The following is a 17,843-nucleotide window of genomic DNA, read 5'->3' on the forward strand; positions in this document are numbered from 1 at the left end:
CAAACCGCCCAGCTCTCCAGCACTGCACATCATTCCAAGTGTTTGTCACCCATCCCGGCACTGGAGGTAATTTCCCAAACTTCCGCAAACTAGAACATTTTAGAAAGCCAGCTCTCTAATCCTGTAGGCTGGCGGCGGGGGGGGGGGGGGGGGGGGGCGCCTTCAATGGAACAGCATGGGGTTCTGCAGGGCAGGAGTGAGGTGTGTGGATACGTTGGTAAGAGCTGTGCAGTGGGGCCCCAGGGACTGGATAACAGGGTCACTGGCAGAGCTGTGTGTGGAGCACAGAGTTGGATTAGCAAGGATTGTTGCACCTCAAATTTGAGACACATTAAAAGAGCTGGTAGGGGAACCCTGTAAAGGTCCATCCCTCACCATCCTGGACTGTTGTTGTTATTTATTACATGCTTTGCATTAACACCTTGGGGCTCCATCAAGGGGTCGGGGCCCCATTATGCTTGGGTTTATACACACATAACAAAAAGCCAAGCCCTTCCCTTACTGACTCACTAACTCTCCTTTGTCCTTCGACTGCAGAGGTGTTAACTGCCCACTTCACCTTCAACAGTTTCTTACAACCTGTTAACTCCTTATGCTAAACAATCTGTTCCACCTTGCATTTAGCTGTGACCCTCTGAATACCTTTCCCGGACCTGAAGAAGAGCTCTGTATAAGCTCAAAAGTTTCTCTTTCACCAATAGAAGTTGGTCCAATAAAAGATATTACCTCACCCACCTTGTTTCTCTGATACAGTTTAGTATTCTATTGCATCTCCCCCTTAAATTCTACATTCCTACAATTTACAATATTTACACTATCAAGCTATCTTTGAAGTTCAGTACAGATCAGTCTAAGTGTTGCTGAACTGTACTGGTTTTCTAATTATATGCCCTGAATGCATAACAATTTGGTTGTCCGGTGGTCTACTAGTTAATGACTGGCTGTGGTTGGTTTGGAATCCTTGAGTCTTTTCCTTGTTCTGCATCCACCATCTGTAGAATTTGCTCTGTTGATTGCTCTTTCTAAGGAACAAACTGTAGATGTCGATGGTTTTTGCTGAACTCTCCAACTCTCCACTGTTGGTCTTGCTCACATATGATCTGGACACTGAATTATTATTCTTCATGACAGCAGAAGTTGTCCATCCTTTTTCTCCATCCAGTTCACCAGGTTCTAGATCCAACAGTTCTCTGACTATCCTCTGTTGCAAAAGTGTTTGTAAGCTCTTTTTGCTTTTCATCCAATTTGGCTACTCTTCATGTCTGGCCATTTTGGAAACAGATTCTTTTCCAGAGTTGGAACAGTATTTCTGAGTTGTCTTCCGATGTGCTGGACTATATCCAGTAGCTGCTATTGGTGTGAATCTGTAACTCAAAAGAGCAAGAAATGGGTCTTCCTGCTGTAGGATTTTCTTGGCTTTTTGTACACTTCTGTCAGCGTCTCCATTTGCTTTTGAGTAATGTGGGCTGCTAGTAATACAATCAAAATAATATTTCCTTCTGAATGACTTAAATTCTGCTGCAATGAATTATGGTCCGTTGTCCGTTACTAAATGTTCTGGAATACTGAAATTAGCAAAAGTGCACTTCAGTTTCTTGATAACACTGTGACGTGTTATGTCTTTTGAGTACGTTATTTCTACATACCTGGAAAAACAGGAAATTATGGCCTCTGGATTTGTATAAATTTGCAGCTAGTCTCTGTCTGGTAGAGTTGTTTGTGCATTGTATAGTTCAGCATTGTTCTTAAGTTTATTTGTTCTGAATCTCCTTTCAAAAGTCCAATTTCACAAAATTCTCTGAGTTCTTCCACCTTTCTCACTAGACCCATCGCAGCTGCCACGCTGCATCTGAGAAGGTTGTTGGTCTTTGATCTTTTGATCACATGCACTCTGAATGCAAAGCTTTTGTTTTTTTAAATTGCTTCTGTGGTGAACTGGCCCGTGTGATTCAGAATAATTCCAGGGTTAGTCAGAGCTGTGTCAGGTGACTTCAGCTCTGGAGGTGTTGAAGGTTATGTTAAGTCCCTTCTATGAGGTCTGCTCCTGGGTCTATTTTAAAGTCAATAGTCTTTCCATGAACATTCAGTTTCACTCTCCAGGCAGACTGTCTCATCACATGTGATAGATCCCAGAAACAATGGCTCTTGATTGTCTGTAATATAAGTAAGTCAATTCCCTGATTGCTTTGGTTCAGCAAACAACTGCAAAATGTCCATACTTTGTGCATTTATCACATCTTGTGCCTTTGGGTGGATGTGCATCATCTCTTGGGATATGATTTTTTTCAACATATTGTGCATTTAGGCTTCAAGGCTTTGATGTCTGACTGGAATTCATCCCTCTCAGCCTGGGAATTATTTCTCCTTGCCCCAGGGAGGGGTCTTATGGTAATGACTTTTAGCGCTCTTGCTGGTTCTGTTGTCAGCTTCTAAGCAAGTTACTTGTTTTTCAAGTTTGGCAAGTTGCTCTTGGTTTTGCTATCTCACCAGCTCAGACTGCTTTGCTATTTGAATAGCTGTGTGTAGGTTTACGTCTGTTTTTAATTGTAGCTGCTGTGAAATATTTTTATCCATTAAAAATATCCAGCCTGTCTCTGATATTTTCATATTTGCAGTTCCAAAATTCCAGTTTTCAGCCAATGCATATGGAGCTCTTATAAAACATTCAACATTTTCTCCTGGTTTTTGAATTCTCTGGTGAAAACATGCTGTATAAAGTATACATCAAACATAGCCAAAACCTTTTCATATTCATCTTTGTGACTGTCTTCAGTAAAGTGAAAATTTTAAAGATATACTCCATCTACTTCCCCATACCATAAGTTAAAGAGCATACCTGTATATCTTCAGTTTCCTAGTAGAGTTTTGTAGCAAATTGAAATCTGGCGAAATACTCTTCCAGTCTATCCACTGTGAAGGTGTGATGCATGGCTAGAAAGGGTTAACCATCCTGCAAAATAAATAACCCTCAAAAGACATTGGAGGGATAATGTTTGTGTATTTACATCTGTATGAGTAGGGTCAATGATGTAATCAACAATCTCTGTCTATGCTGAATTCTGATAATTCAGAGGTCAAAAGAACATCCTATCATTTAAATGAAGTGTAAACATGGGATATCTCGGTATTCATCTCTCTTTGAAATGTACTGTGAATGGTGGAGGAACAAACAAATGGCCTTATGTTAATTCGTATAGCTAAGTACTGGTGATGGACCTCCTTCAAAGTCATCCTAATTAGCTTTTGAACTCCCAACTTGTCAAAAGACATGAAATTGTACAAAAGATCCTTGGGTCCTGATTCTGTCATCTCAGATCTGCTTAGGCTTCATCATCAGGGGAAGTTTGAGTCGCAAGACTGAGGTCCCAGTTATGCTGGTACGGCCTGAATGTGATATTTGGACATTGGACTATAACTTATGAACTATTTCTGAAAGAGCTCTTTGCAACTACGAAGCTCACCATCTCTGCTATGTATCAGAGGGGAGCCGTGTTAGTCTGTATCCACAAAAACAACAAGGGAACTATGTTTGGATTTCTGAGTAACCAGTATGGTAATAAAGAAGCTGTTTTATGCTGGCTTGGTGAATCTAAGTATTGGAATATCCACCAGCTTTATGTCCAATCCCTGTAACAAACCCTGTTGTCTACTCTGTCCCCATGTCTACTCTAGCGACACCATCAGAGGACCCAACCACATGAGCCACACCATCAGGGGCTCATTCACCTGCGCATCTACCAATGTGATATATGCCATAATGTGTCAGCAATGCCCCTCTGCCATGTACATTGGCCAAACCGGTCAGTCTCTATGTAAAAGAATAAATGGACACTAATCAGACATCAGGAATGGTAACATACAAAAGCCAGTAGGAGAACACTTTAATCTCCCTGGACATTCAATAACAGATTTAAAAGTAGCCATTCTTCAACAAAAAAACTTCAAAAACAGACTTCAAAGAGAATCTGCAGAGCTATAATTCACTTGCAAATTTAACACCATTAATTTGGGCTTGAATAGGGACTGGGAGTGGCTGGCTCACTCTGAAAGCAATTTTCCCTCTCTTGATATTGACACCTCCCTATCAATTATTGGGAGTGGACCATGTCCACCCTGACTGAATTGGCCATGTTAACATTGGTTCTCCACTTGTAAGGTAACTCCTTTCTCTTCATGTGTCAGTATATTTATGCCTATATCTGTAATTTTCACTCCATGCATTTGAAGAAGTGGTTTTTTTACCCATGAAAGCTTATGCCCAAATAAATCTGTTAGTCTTTAAACTGCCACCGAACTCCTCCTAGTCTCTGCTATTAATCTGCACCTAAATGAATTGAACTCATGTCTGTATGTACTGTGACAGACCCAGACCAGTGGGGTACAGGAGTCTGGTAGAGGGCAAATATACTGGTCACTGGATGAGTAGTTTTCTGTTCCCTGAGTGACCAGAGCAGGGGCTGCACTAGAGTAATCAGGAACCTGCTAGAACCAGTTAAGGCAGGCAGGCTAATTAGGACACCTGGAGCCAATTAAGAAGAAGCTGCTAGAATCAATTAAGGCAGGCTAATCAGGGCACCTGGGTTTTAAAAGGAGCTCACTTCAGTTTGTGGTGCGAGTGTGAGGAGCTGGGAGCAAGAGGTGCAAGGAGCTGAGAGTGAGAGGGTGTGCTGCTGGAGGACTGAGGAGCACAAGCGTTATCAGACACCAGGAGGAAGGTCCTGTGGTGAGAATAAGGAATGTGTTTGGAGGAGGCCATGGGGAAGTAGCCCAGGGAGTTGTAGCTGTCATGCAGCTGTTACAGGAGGCACTATAGACAGCTGCAGTCCACAGGGCCCTGAGCTGGAACCTGGAGTAGAGGGCGGGCCCGGGTTCCCCCCAAACCTCCCAATTGACCTGGACTGTGGGTTCTTCCAGAGGGGAAGGTCTCTGGGCTGTTCCCCAACCCACATGGTGAATCTCTGAGGCAAGAAAATCCGCCAATAAGCGCAGGACCCACCAAGATAGAGGAGGAACTTTGTCACAGTATGTTGATCTTCTAACCATACTCTCGCTCTTTTGTTTTTTAATAAATATTAGTTTAGTTAATAGGAATTGGCTGTAGTGTGTATTTGGGTACGATATGAAACATTCATTAACCTGAGAGGTAATCCTTTGGGATTGGTAGAACCTTTTCTTTTATATGATGAAATAAGATTTACCGAAATCTTCATCATATTTTGACCTTGCAAGGCCTGTTTACAGCAGCTGCCTGCTAGAAAAGCTGACCCTTACATTTGTGCTTCAACATGTAAGCAGTTAGCACAGAAGTAGGTGAGAGTTCACAAGATGGAGTCACTGTGGCTCACAGACCCAGAGCAGAAGAGCTTCATCGGCTCTTTTGGCCTTCCACTCCCCTGAGTTACCTGGTAGCTATGCCTAGTGACACCAACACACTCGCACCTGCCAGGCCTCTCTGATCATCAATATTGATCATCCCTGGATTCCCTCTAGCTTGTCAATGTCTTTCTGGTACCAAGGTGGCCAGAACTGAATGCAGTACTCCAAGGGCAGTCACGCCAGAGGAACCATTGCTCTGTGACTTGATGCCCGGCCAAACGCTGCCAAGTCCCTTTGAAATGTCACTTCTTGTTTGCTGTTTGCTGTCACCCCAAGCATCTTGCACCAGTACTGCTTCCCAGGTCATTGCCTTCAACTGAACACCTGTGTTTGGGATTACTTGTCCCCACATGGAAAGGCCGACCTCCCCCTCCCCGCCCACCCCACTAGAATATCATGTTTCTAGCCTTTCTTGAATTGCTTTGTCCTCACAACTCCCCCTAATCTGGTGTCACCTTTCTGGGCCATTAACATGCTGTTACTCCATTAACAAAGCTGTTAGATAAGGCTGAGCCTAACACTGCTCCCTGCTCCCAGCTTAATGCGTTGCCATATCATTTCTCATTCCCCTTTTGTTTATGAGCCTTCCGCCAGTTTTTAGTCCATGTCATCCAATCCTTACTCAAGCCTTTGTCTTTGTATTTATAGCACGTCAGTAATGCTGCCCCCAGAGTGAAGGGCAAATGCTGCGTGGCTCCTTATCGGTACTGAGAGCGTTACAGAATGCTTGGCTTCAGTAGAGCTGGAGGTTTTCCCACAGCTCATGTGGAGAAAGCAGCATGGTTTTGGTTTGGAGATATTTCCCGGCCCATGGTGTCCCATCTCTCTGAGCTGTGCATTGGCTGCTAGCTTTGTGGCCAGTGCTTGCATACTGCCCTGTCCAGAGGCAGTCCTGGGTCCCAGGCCTGTATTGAGACGTCTGCTTGAGTCTAACTTTTAGGTCAGACTTGGACTCAAGTCCACCCGACTAGACCCAAGAGAGTTGAGTCATTTTCCAACCTGACCCAACATATCTGAGTTGGCACCGCCACCTCCTGCCCGTGAGGGTGGCTCTCCTCCTCTTGCCCTGGATTGGTGCACCAGCGGTGCATGCCCTGCTCCTGCCATCTGCAGCTGTCCCACTGTGTGTGCTGCAGAGGGAGAGGTGCTGTGACTTGCTCCAGGCTGCCGTACATAGGGTGCAGAAAGCTGGTGGCTGGCAGGACTGGGGCACACAGCCACTCTTGCACCAACCCCACAGGCAGCAGGAGGAGGAGAGCCCACCCGAGCCAAGCCGGAGAGGGTCTGGTTGTTTTCCCACCTGACCTGACCCAGACCCCACCCAGCCCCGACACTCGTACCGGGTCACATCGGGTTTGGGTCAGGCTGCAGGGCTCTATTGTAGAGGGGGTTCACCCAGTGCTTTCGAGAGAGAGAAGAGGAACAGAGACAGAATCCTTCACAGAGGAGTGGAGAAAGAAGGTTACAGAGAGGAGAAAGGAAGAGAGACAGGAGGCTTTGGCTTGAAAACAGCAAATGATTTAAGCTTTGCATGGACTAAGACTGCAAGACAACTTAAATCCAAATCTGCCTAGCCTGGCTGGACTATGGCTAAGAGGGAAATGGTAGCTGACCACAGATGGAGAGCAAGACCAATGAGAAGGGAGAGGAATTGTTGTTTATGGTGCTCCCAGGAAATATTACTAGCTTAAGGTAGGGGATAGGAAAGCAATGGAAAAGTTAGACTGGATATCAGGAAAGTGTCATGATACCAGAGGTTTTAGACAGTATAATCATCTGCCAGGAGAAGGGATGGGAACCTTGTTGCGGGGCTCATTTAATGCCAGACTGGAGATGGGCTGTAGGACACAGTCCTGCATTGACAGGGGCAGGAAGAAGATGGCCTCCTAGGTCTTACTCATCTGTAGCGACCTCCATAGGGTTGCAGGAGGCACCAGAAATTCAGTCTGTGTGTACATGGCTAGGAATGTTAAGCTGCAGTTGGAGCAGCTCTGGTTTCCTCAGGAGCCAGTTGAGTTTCATAAGAATAAAGCCCTCCTGTGTTATTCCCCAACCCTTAGCAGATGAAACCTCATCTGTGAGCCATATTCCCCCCCGTTAGATCTGTGCAACTTTGCTGGCTGCAATTACAGGGCCACAACATTTTAGAAAAGGTGGGAAAGAAACATCAAAACCAGACTGAGCAGACAGCTAACAAGATCTCCCACGTGGGTCAGCTGCATGTTACGGTTGATGCCCTTGTTCTGGAGTCTGTTACCCGTCCCTGCTGCACTGGCCTTGGTGTGCTGGTGATCAGTGATGTGGAGTCTCATTCAATTACATCATGTAATGGCAGACAGCTAAAATGTGACAAGTTCTTAAAGTGCTTATATACAAATGCTAGAAGTCTAAATAATAAGATGGGTGAACTAGATTGTCTCATATTAAATGAGGATATTGATATAATAAGCATCACAGAAACCTGGTGGAATGAGGATAATCAATGGGACACAGTAATACCAGAGTACAAAATATATCGGAAGGACAGAACAGGTTGTGCTGGTGGGGGAGTGGCACTATATGTGAAAGAAAGTGTAGAATCAAATGAAGTAAAAATATTAAATGAACCAAACTGTCCCATAGAATCTCTATGGATAGTAATTCCATGCTCTAATCATAAGAATATAGCAGTAGGGATATGTTACCGACCACCTGACCAGGATGGTGATAGTGACTGCGAAATGCTCAGGGAGATTAGAGAGGCTATAAAAAACTCAATAGTAATGGGGGATTTCAACTATCCCCATATTGACTGGGTACATGTCATCTCAGGATGAGATGCAGCGATAAAGTTTTTTTTTGACACCTGAAATGACTGCTTCTTGGAGCAGCTAGTCCTGGAACCCACCAGAGGAGAGGCAATTCTTGATATAGTCCTAAGTGGAGCACAGGATCAAGTCCAAGAGGTGAATATAGCTGGACCGCTTGGTAATAATCACCATAATATAATATAATTAAACATCCCTGTGGTGGGGAAAACTCCACAGCAGCCCAATACGGTAGCATTTAATTTCAGAAAGGGGAACTACACAAAAATGAGCACGTGAGAAATTAAAAGGTACAGCACCAAAAGTAAAATCCCTGCAAGCTGCATGGAAACGTTTAAAGACACCATAATAGAGGCTCAACTTAAATGTATCCCCCAAATTAAAAAACATAGTAAGAGAACCAAAAAAGAGTCACCATGTCTGAACAACAAAGTAAAAGAAGCAGTGAGAGGCAAAAAGGCATCTTTAAAAAGTGGAAGTTAAATCCTAGTGAGGAAAATAGAAAGGCGCATAAACTCTGGCAAATTAAGTGTAAAAATATAATTAGGAAGGTCAAAAATGAATTTGAAGAACAGCTAGCCAAAGACTCAAAAAGTAATAGCAAAAAAATGTTTAAGTACATCAGAAGCAGGAAGCCTGCTAAACAACCAGTGGAGTCACTGAACGATCGAGATGCTAAAGGAGCACTTAAGGACGATAAGGGCATTGCGGAGAAAGTAAATGAATTCTTTGCATCGGTCTTCATGGCAGAGGATGTGAGGGAGATTCCCAAACCTGAGCCATTCTTTTTAGGTGACAAATCTGAGGAACTGTCCCAGATTGAGGTGTCATTAGAGGAGGTTTTGGAACAAATTGAGAAACTAAACAGTAATAAATCACCAGGACCAGATGGTATTCATCCAAGAGTTCTGAAGGAACTCAAATGTGAAATTGCAGAACTACTAACTGTAGTAGGTAACCTATCATTTAAATCAGCTTCTGTACCAAATGACGGGAGGATAGCTAATGTGATGCCAATTTTTTAAAAGGGGTCCAGAGGTGACCCCGGCAATTACAACTTCAGTACCGGGCAAACTGATTGAAACTATAGTAAAGAACAAAATTCAGCTGTCAGACACATAGATGAACATAATCTGTTGGGGAAGAGTCAACATGGTTTTTGTAAAGGGAAATCATGCCTCACCAATCTATTAGAATTCTTTGAGGGGGTCAACAAGCATGTGGATATAGTGTACTTAGATTTTCAGAAAGCCTTTGACAAGGTCCCTGACCAAAGCTCTTAAGCAAAGTAAGATGTCATGGGATAAGAGGGAAGGTCCTCTCATGGATTGGTAACTGGTTAAAAGATAGGAAACAAAGGGCCGGAATAAATGGTCAGTTTTCAGAATAGGAAAGGTAAATAGTGGTGTCCCCTAGGGGTCTGTACTGGGCCCAGTCCTATTCAACATATTCATAAATGATCTGGAAAAAGGGGTAAACAGTGAGGTGGCAAAATTTGAAGATGATACAAAACTACTCAAGATAGTTAAGTCCCAGGCAGACTGCAAAGAGCTACAAAAGGATCTCTCAAAACTGGGTGACTGGACAACAAAAGTGCAGATGAAATTTAATGTTGATAAATGCAAAGTAATGCACACTGAAAAGCATAATCCCAACTATACATATAAAATGATGGGGTTTAAATTAGCTGTTACCACTCAAGAAAGAGATCTTGGAGACATTGTGGATAGTTTGCTGAAAACATCCACTCAATGTGCAGCGGCAGTCAAAAAAGCGAAAAGAATGTTGGGAATCATTAATCAAGGGACAGATAATAAGACAGAAAATATCATATTGCCTCTATATAAATCCATGGTACGCCCACATCTTGAATACTGCATGCAGATGTGGTCGCCCGAATCTAAAAAAAGATATATTGGAATTGGAAAAGGTTCAGAAAACAGCAACAAAAATGATTAGGGGTATGGAACAGCTTCCGTATGAGGAGAGAGTAATAAGACTGGGACTTTTCAGCTTGGAAAAGAGATGACTAAGGGGGGATATGATAGAGGTCTATAAAATCATGACTGGTGTGGAGAAAGTAAATAAGGAAGTGTTATTTACTCCTTCTCATAACACAAGAACTAGGGGTCACCAAATGAAATTAATAGGCAACAGGTTTTAAACAAACAAAAGGAAGTATTTCTTCACACAACACACAGTCAACCTGTGGAACTCTTTGCCAGAGGATGTTGTGAAGGCCAAGACTATAACAGGGTTCAAAAAAGAACTAGATATGTTCATGGAGGATAGGTCCATCAGTGGCTATTAGCCAGGATGGGCAGGGATGGTGTCCCTAGCTTCTATTTGCCAGAAGCTGGGAATGGGTGACAGATCACTTGATGATTACCTGTTCTGTTCATTCCCTCTGGGGCACCTGGCATTGACCACTGTCGGAAGACAGGAGACTGGGCTAGATATGACCCAGTATGGCTGTTCGTATGTTCTTATGGAGTAGCTGTTTGGCTTTGCAGCAGGACAAGCTTCCTGCCTTAGCATGTGTTACACTAAAAATGCAAAGTGCTTTTCATTATTCATCGTTCTCATTTGCTAAGCATCCTTAGCAACCCTTGTTCATTGTTTGTTTGGTGATGTTCCCGGCCCTGTACAAAACACAAATGCACAGAAAGCTCTGTGCAACGCTGATCAAATGCACTGTTTGCCTGCAGGCTGCGGAGCTCTATTATTCAACATTTGTTTAGATCTCTAGTTTATTTACTACTTCAGAAATGCCAAAGACAAAGGACCTAGCAACTCCAGAGCACCGAAAAGCATGACCTTACTTCTTGAAGATGGTGACGGCTAGGCAACTAGGAGTCAGAACAGCATTACCTCACTGCAAACACTACCAAGTGCAAGGCTTCCTGCTGAATCTCATTGTTCTCCATCGGGTCATATGGGTGAAATCCTGGCCCCAATGACCTCAGATCTCCCATTGACTGCAGTGGGGCCAGGATCGCACCTGATCAGACTATGGAAAGCTGGTGGTTTCGAATCGGTATACAGAGTGCTATCGCTAGTCTCAGTACTGATCATAGAATCATAGAATATCAGGGTTGGAAGGGACCTCAGGAGGTCATCTAGTCCAACCCCCTGCTCAAAGCAGGACCAATTCCCAACTAAATCATCCCAGCCAGGGCTTTGTCAGGCCTGACCTTAAAAACCTCTAAGGAAGAAGATTCCACCACCTCCCTAGGTAACCCATTCCAATGCTTCACCACCCTCCTAGTGAAAAAGTTTTTCCTAATATCCAACCTAAACCTCCCCCACTGCAACTTGAGACCATTGCTCCTTGTTCTGTCATCTGCTACCACTGAGAACACTCTAGCTCCATCCTCTTTGGAACCCCCTTTCAGGTAGTTGAAAGCAGCTATCAAATCCCCCCTCATTCTTCTCTTCTGCAGACTAAACAATCCCAGTTCCCTCAGCCTCTCCTCATAAGTCCTGTGCTCCAGCCCCCTAATAATTTTTGTTGCCCTCTGCTGGACTCTTTCCAATTTTTCCACATCCTTCTTATAGTGTGGGGCCCAAAACTGGACACAGTACTCCAGATGAGGCCTCACCAATGTCAAATAGAGGGGAATGATCACGTCCCTCGATCTGCTGGCAATGCTCCTATTTATACAGCCCAAAATGGCATTAGCCTTCTTGGCAACAAGGGCACGCTGTTGACTCATATCCAGCTTCTCATCCACTGTAACCCCTCGGTCCTTTTCTGCAGAACTGCTGCCTAGCCATTCGGTCCCTAGTCTGTAGCAGTGCATGGGATTCTTCCGTCCTAAGTGCAGGACTCTGCACTTGTCCTTGTTGAACCTCATCAGATTTCTTTTGGCCCAATCCTCTAATTTGTCTAGGTCCCTCTGTATCCTATCCCTACCCTCCAGCGTATCTACCACTCCTGCCAGTTTAGTGTTCACAGGAGCCTCTAGGAAGGTTTAGTTTCCTATATCCAGTCCAAGAGAAGTCTAGTAATTAGCATGACAGCAATGTCCTGCAATATCCTGGACAAACCTTACTGACTTAAATTGAAGTATCTTAGGAGTTCATTGTATGGAAAATGCCAAATGTTCACATATTATTGTGGGATTGTGTGTGACATCTCCAGGGAGGAGACCTGACTAATGAAAATGCTGAAAAGTGTTAGGAGCTTCAAAGGACTATTAGAAACAAGGTGAACTTTTAAAATTCAGTGGGTTCCCCAAGAAATCTCTAGGGGGAGCCATACGCAAATGTAACTCCTCTGGTTCTGCAAAACACCATCCTTTGGAAACCACACCCTGAGGAGAAACCCATTGTCTAGGAATTAGCTATTCCCATGTCGAACCCCAGACTGTATAAAGGAGGCACTAAGCTTTCCATGAGTGTTCTTGTTCTAAGAAAAAGGAGTTATGCGTTTGTAGCCACACAAAAACCTTGGTGTGGGGTTTGAAGGACTGTTTACCTGCCTGAGCCCTTGTGGGGTGATCTCTGGTAAGTTTATTAGCACATGTGTAGGTTCTTGTACATGTTTTCTCTATAATGCTTTCACTTTAAGAATAACTATGCTTGCTTAGAAAGAGCCATGTGTTACCTTAACCATGGCAATTACACTGTTTGAGGAGAAGGCAAAACAGGCCTACTTAGACAGTATGACTTGCTGGGGAACTCACAATATAGGCAGGGGACTGTGCACTCTGGAAATATGCCGCTCAGGAGGAAGAGAGACACAGGACTCTGCCCAAGAGACGTGATGACTGGGGAGCTGGAAGCCTGAGGGTGGGTGCGCTTGGTGGACCCTAGAGGGGGAAATATAGGTGCAGTTGCTCTGACCTGTGACAATTAATAGGCGTGTTGCTAGTAATGCTGGTTTGCCAAATATTTTTTCGTGTCAAATGTATCAATTTTGAAAAACCCCCACAGAAAACATCTTCTCTTTTTTTTTTTTTTTTTTCCATTTTGAAAATTTTTAATTTCAGGGAATTTCAAACTTTTGTTTTCAATTTTATTTTATGGGTTTTTCTCATTTCCATAGCAGCCATGCATAATATGAACTCCTACTACTACTCACAGGCCATAATATGGCTTAACAGTTGAAATAGCCGATTATTTTTATTTTATCTACGTTTAAGATTCTTACAGGCAGCTGCCACTTAGCACAGATTGAAACATCTTATCTTTTTTCTCGACTGAAGTGTCTCCTGTTTGTGTTGTAATGAATGGACTAGTTTGTCACTTTGACACAAATCATTATGCGCTACTACCACTGACCTGTTATGAAATAATGTAAAAATAATAAAAATATAAACATGAACAAAACATAACATTCTAAACAAAATTTCACAATTCTGAAATTAATTTTTTCTGAAACTGAAAATGTGCAGAAATTCTGTTTTGCCGGAAATTTTGAAAACATTTTTCAGTCCAATTTGGAATGAAAACAAATTTTGAAATGTCAGAGTTTCCTGCAGAATGGAAATTCATTTTGATCAGCTCTAGCTGCTAGCAAGATCCCCATATGAGTTGATCTACATTTAAGAACAAGTGACGTGCGCTTAATAATGAGAAACTGTGCAATTACTCAGTTTGCGGAGCTCTATTGTTATTTAATCTGTGCATTGTGGTAGTGCCCATAGGTCCCAATCAGGGCCCAGACCCCACTGTGCTTGGGGCTGTACAAACACAATGGAAGACACAGTCCTTGCCTGTATTACTGCCTGCACACAGGTTTGTAGTCATTTTTAAATGTAAAAACCTGTGCTACGGAGGGACGCTCTCAAACCTGATTTAGAAGTCAAACAATCCCAGCTCTGGTCTGTTAGCCCCAAGCCAGGCAACTCCTGCTGCAGGGCTTTGCAGTATGAATCATGGTCCCTGCTGCATTGCCAAGCGTCTGGCCCCGTCATGGCTGTGCTGGGCAGGCCTCCGCGGGGCCCCTATCCCAGCCTGGCTGCGGCCATGTGCCCGGCTTGCTCCCTGAGTCAACTCCCTGCCCTGGCTTCAGGCTGTATTTGGGCCTGTTGCTCAGGTGTGCTCTCCCCTAAGCCGGTGCCGCCTCCTACCCCGGGCCAGCCAGTTGGCACAGAGACAGCCAGGTGACCTGCAGCCACTTGGGTAGGACAGCCCTCTTGCTCTGGAGTGGCAGCGCCCTCCTCTAGTGAGAGCTTCCTTAGCTCCTGTCAGACAGGGCGATTGCGGGAGGGTGGGCCATGGCATGTGGCATGGGGCCTATGTGGCCAGTGGCTGCCACAGACCAGTGTTTGGTTAATGTCATAATGTCACTGCCTCAGGGCTGGCGCAACCCATTAGGCGACCTAGGCGGTTGCCTAGGGCACTACAATTTTGGGGGGGCGACCGCGGCGGTATTTCGGCGGCGGGACCTTCCGCTGCCTCTGTGGGGGGCGGCATTTCAGGGCAGGACCTTCCGCTGCCTAGGGCAGCAGAAAAGCTGGCGGCGCTCCTGCACTGCCTCCCAGCACCAAGTGTGGGAGGGGAAACCTCTCCCTGAGTAGGAGGAGCTGGGATTTCAGACGGCTGATTAACATGTCAAGGGGCTTGTGCTGTCACCGGTGCACAGTGAATGGAATCCTGGCAGCAGCTGGGGACAGAGGGCCGTGGCCAAACAGTAAGCTTCAGGGCGGAATCCGATGGAGAAGAGGGTTTAGAAAACAAAAAATGAGAGAGACTCACAAACATGCCTGCTAACCCCTATGGAGAGGAAGAACATCCTTGTAGTTTAGGTGCTGGGCTGGGACCCCGGAGCTCTGTGGTCAGTCCCAGCTCTGTCACAGACTCCCGGTATGACCTTGGGCAAGTCCCTTAATCTCTCTGGGTTCAGGTCCCATCTGTACAATGGGGAGAGAATGACTCTCCCTTTGTCTATTTAGAAGGTAAACTCTTTGGTGCAGGAGCTGTCTCTTCCAGTATGTGTCTGTGCACCACCCAGCACAATATGGCCCCAATCTCCTTTGTGGTCTCTGGGTGCAAACAAATAATGACATGTGAGGACTGCTGGAAAACTCAGCAGTGCTTTGCAGTTAGAGTTTGCTGAGTCCCAGTGATCTGAGCCTAGAGGATATGGGGAATCCTTCTTCTTCAGTGCTCCTCCATGGTCAGATCCCCTGACTCTTTCGTGGCTTTGTTGCAGTCCAGTTGATTGTCGGGGGGTTGGTTTTATGGTCAGCGCTGCCACATTCTGCCTCCCTAGCATCTGGCACTGTGACAAACCCCTGCCCTCAGCAAAGACAGAGCATTCACTCACTGAATCTGAAAGAAAACCCCAAAGAACCCCAAAATGGCCAAGTGCAACGAGTGAGCAGGACTCTGCTACTGGCTACGCCAGTTTCTCCTCAGGCCGGGGATGGGGAAAGATAGTGGAGCAGGGGTGGGGCTGTAAAACTGCGGGGAGATGCCGTCTCTTTTGTAGTGTTAATTAAAAACACTTCTATTTTCTTTTTCTTCTAGTTCCAATTTCAAAGCCTCATGTTGTCCTTGCATCATCCACCGTGCTGGAGCTAAGTGAGTATTTCACCCTGAACTGCTCCCACGAGAATGGCACAAAGCCTACCTACACCTGGATGAAGGACGGCAAGCCCCTCAGCAACGACTCACGGCTGCTTCTCTCCCACGATCAGAAGGTGCTCACCATCACAAAAGTCCTCATGTCTGATGATGACATTTACAGCTGTCTGGTAGAAAACCCCATTAGTAGCGGGCGCAGCGTCCCGATAAAGCTGACGGTGTATAGTAAGTATTCCGATGGCGTGGACATGTGGGGGAAGGCATACAGTTTGTGTGGTGACATTGTCCGTTCCACGTGCTGTAGAAACTCTCCAGCCTGGCACACACGGGGAACACAACATGGTGGTTTCAGGCAGGACATGTTTAAATCCAGTGAAATGCCCGTGGAAAGCAGTGCACAATTGTGACGTGTGGTGGAAATCTGCTGATAGGTGTAAAAGGGGCCCCTCTTCACTCGGCACCGATATGGAGCCAGCCCTTCAGCGGCGCACTAGGGAGTTCTGCACTGCAGGAAGGGTGCCAGTGGCTCAGTGGGAGGTTCTTCGCTTCTTGGGTCAGTATTGACTTCAAGGCCCACAGCGAGCTGATAGAGAGCCCAATGCTACAGAGAGGGAGGTAAGTCACTCATTAGAGGTGTGCTGGTCTTTGTGTCGGTAGTGACCCAAATGCCCCAGCGAGGTGCTAGGGGTTCTGTGCCTCCTCATCTAAAACCTGAAAGCAACATTTACATAGTAATTTGTTAATGACTGAAAACAAATAAACGAATTCCTTGCCCTTTACTGGTGATTGCTCTGTATTACTAAGATTAGTTATTTGTTACAGGAAGTGACTGAGTAATTGGTATTTGCTGATACCAAATAGGGTGACCAGATGTCCCGATTTTATAGGTATCAGGGGGTAGCTGTGTTAGTCTGTATCTACAAAAACAACAGGGAGTCTGGTGGCACCTTAAAGACTAACACCCGACTCCTTGTTGTTTTTGCGATTTTATAGGGACAGTCCCGATATTTGGAGCTTTTTCTTATATAGGCACCTATTATCCCCCACCCCCGTCCTGATTTTTCCCACTTGCTATCTGGTCACCCTAATACCAAATGATATAACTACTTGTGAAAAGCAACAAATTGTCCTGTGGCACCTTATAGACTAACAGACGTATTGGAGCATAAGCTTTCGTGGGTGAATACCCACTTCGTCAGACGCATGACTGGGGGTATTCACCCATGAAAGCTTATGCTCCAATACGTCTGTTAGTCTATAAGGTGCCACAGGACTCTTTGTTGCTTTTTACAGAGCCAGACTAACACGGCTACCCCTCTGATACATAACTACTTGTGTTTTCTCAGGGTTGCATAAAAGCAGTAATTATCTGCATGTGCAGAGCCCACAGTTTGTGGGGCCAGGTTCCCACTCTGGGGTGGCCGATCTTTTAGAAGGCTTTTGCTTTCTTACTGTATCTGAAATAGCCACTCTCCAATTCTGTGTGAGTGAAGTGCAGGTGAAATCCACCTGCCATCTGCAGCTAGAGCAGTGCAGCCTTCTGCGGCCACTTGGCTAGTCTAGCCCCTGCACACTGACTGCCTGGAGAGATCCTGTGGTACATTCCTTAGTCCTAGCACAGACCACCCTCGCCACTGCCCTCCACACAGCGCCTTCCTGTGGCAGAAAGGAGGTGCCAAGGTAAAATATTCACTGGGGCCCGAACCCGTTCTCGGTGGCCCTGTTAACAACCCAGCTGGTCCCAAAAAGTTAAATGTTGGTTCCATGCTGGAAATGACTGAGGGCGAGAAGGCAGGAAACTGTGTCCTCTTTAGCCTTTAAACTCTTCTCTGAAGTGAGGAAGAGTCACTGATGTGCTGAACTTGTCCTCGGAGCTGCAGGGTAAATAGAGCTACATTAGATGCCTTTCTTTGCTTGTCACAACTCCTTTCTTTTCTGTCCCTGTAGCTGGGATACAAAGCCCGATTGTACCTGTGCAAGAGAAACGTAGGGTTCAAAGAGGGGGGCTCCTGCCTGGTCCTCTCTGTGGGGGAGGGGCCTGCACAGTTCCTTCCCCCTGACACCCTTGTCTGTGTCATGCTGTCTGGACCCCCCCATAACAAAGTGCCACAGTTCTGTCCTGCC

General features: G+C 45.3%; 1 protein-coding gene across 1 annotated transcript in view; it reads left to right on the top strand.

Moving 5' to 3' along the window:
* Positions 1-17,843, top strand: part of HEPACAM (hepatic and glial cell adhesion molecule) — an 86,264-nt gene that overhangs the window by 35,797 nt on the left and 32,624 nt on the right. Inside the window, exon 3 of the mRNA XM_065417308.1 lies at positions 15,663-15,944. Within this exon, the coding sequence (XP_065273380.1) occupies positions 15,663-15,944 (282 nt within the window). The remainder of the gene's footprint in view (positions 1-15,662; positions 15,945-17,843) is intronic.

The sequence above is a fragment of the Emys orbicularis genome, chromosome 15, assembly GCF_028017835.1.
Source record: "Emys orbicularis isolate rEmyOrb1 chromosome 15, rEmyOrb1.hap1, whole genome shotgun sequence".
Taxonomy (NCBI): Eukaryota; Metazoa; Chordata; order Testudines; family Emydidae; genus Emys; species Emys orbicularis.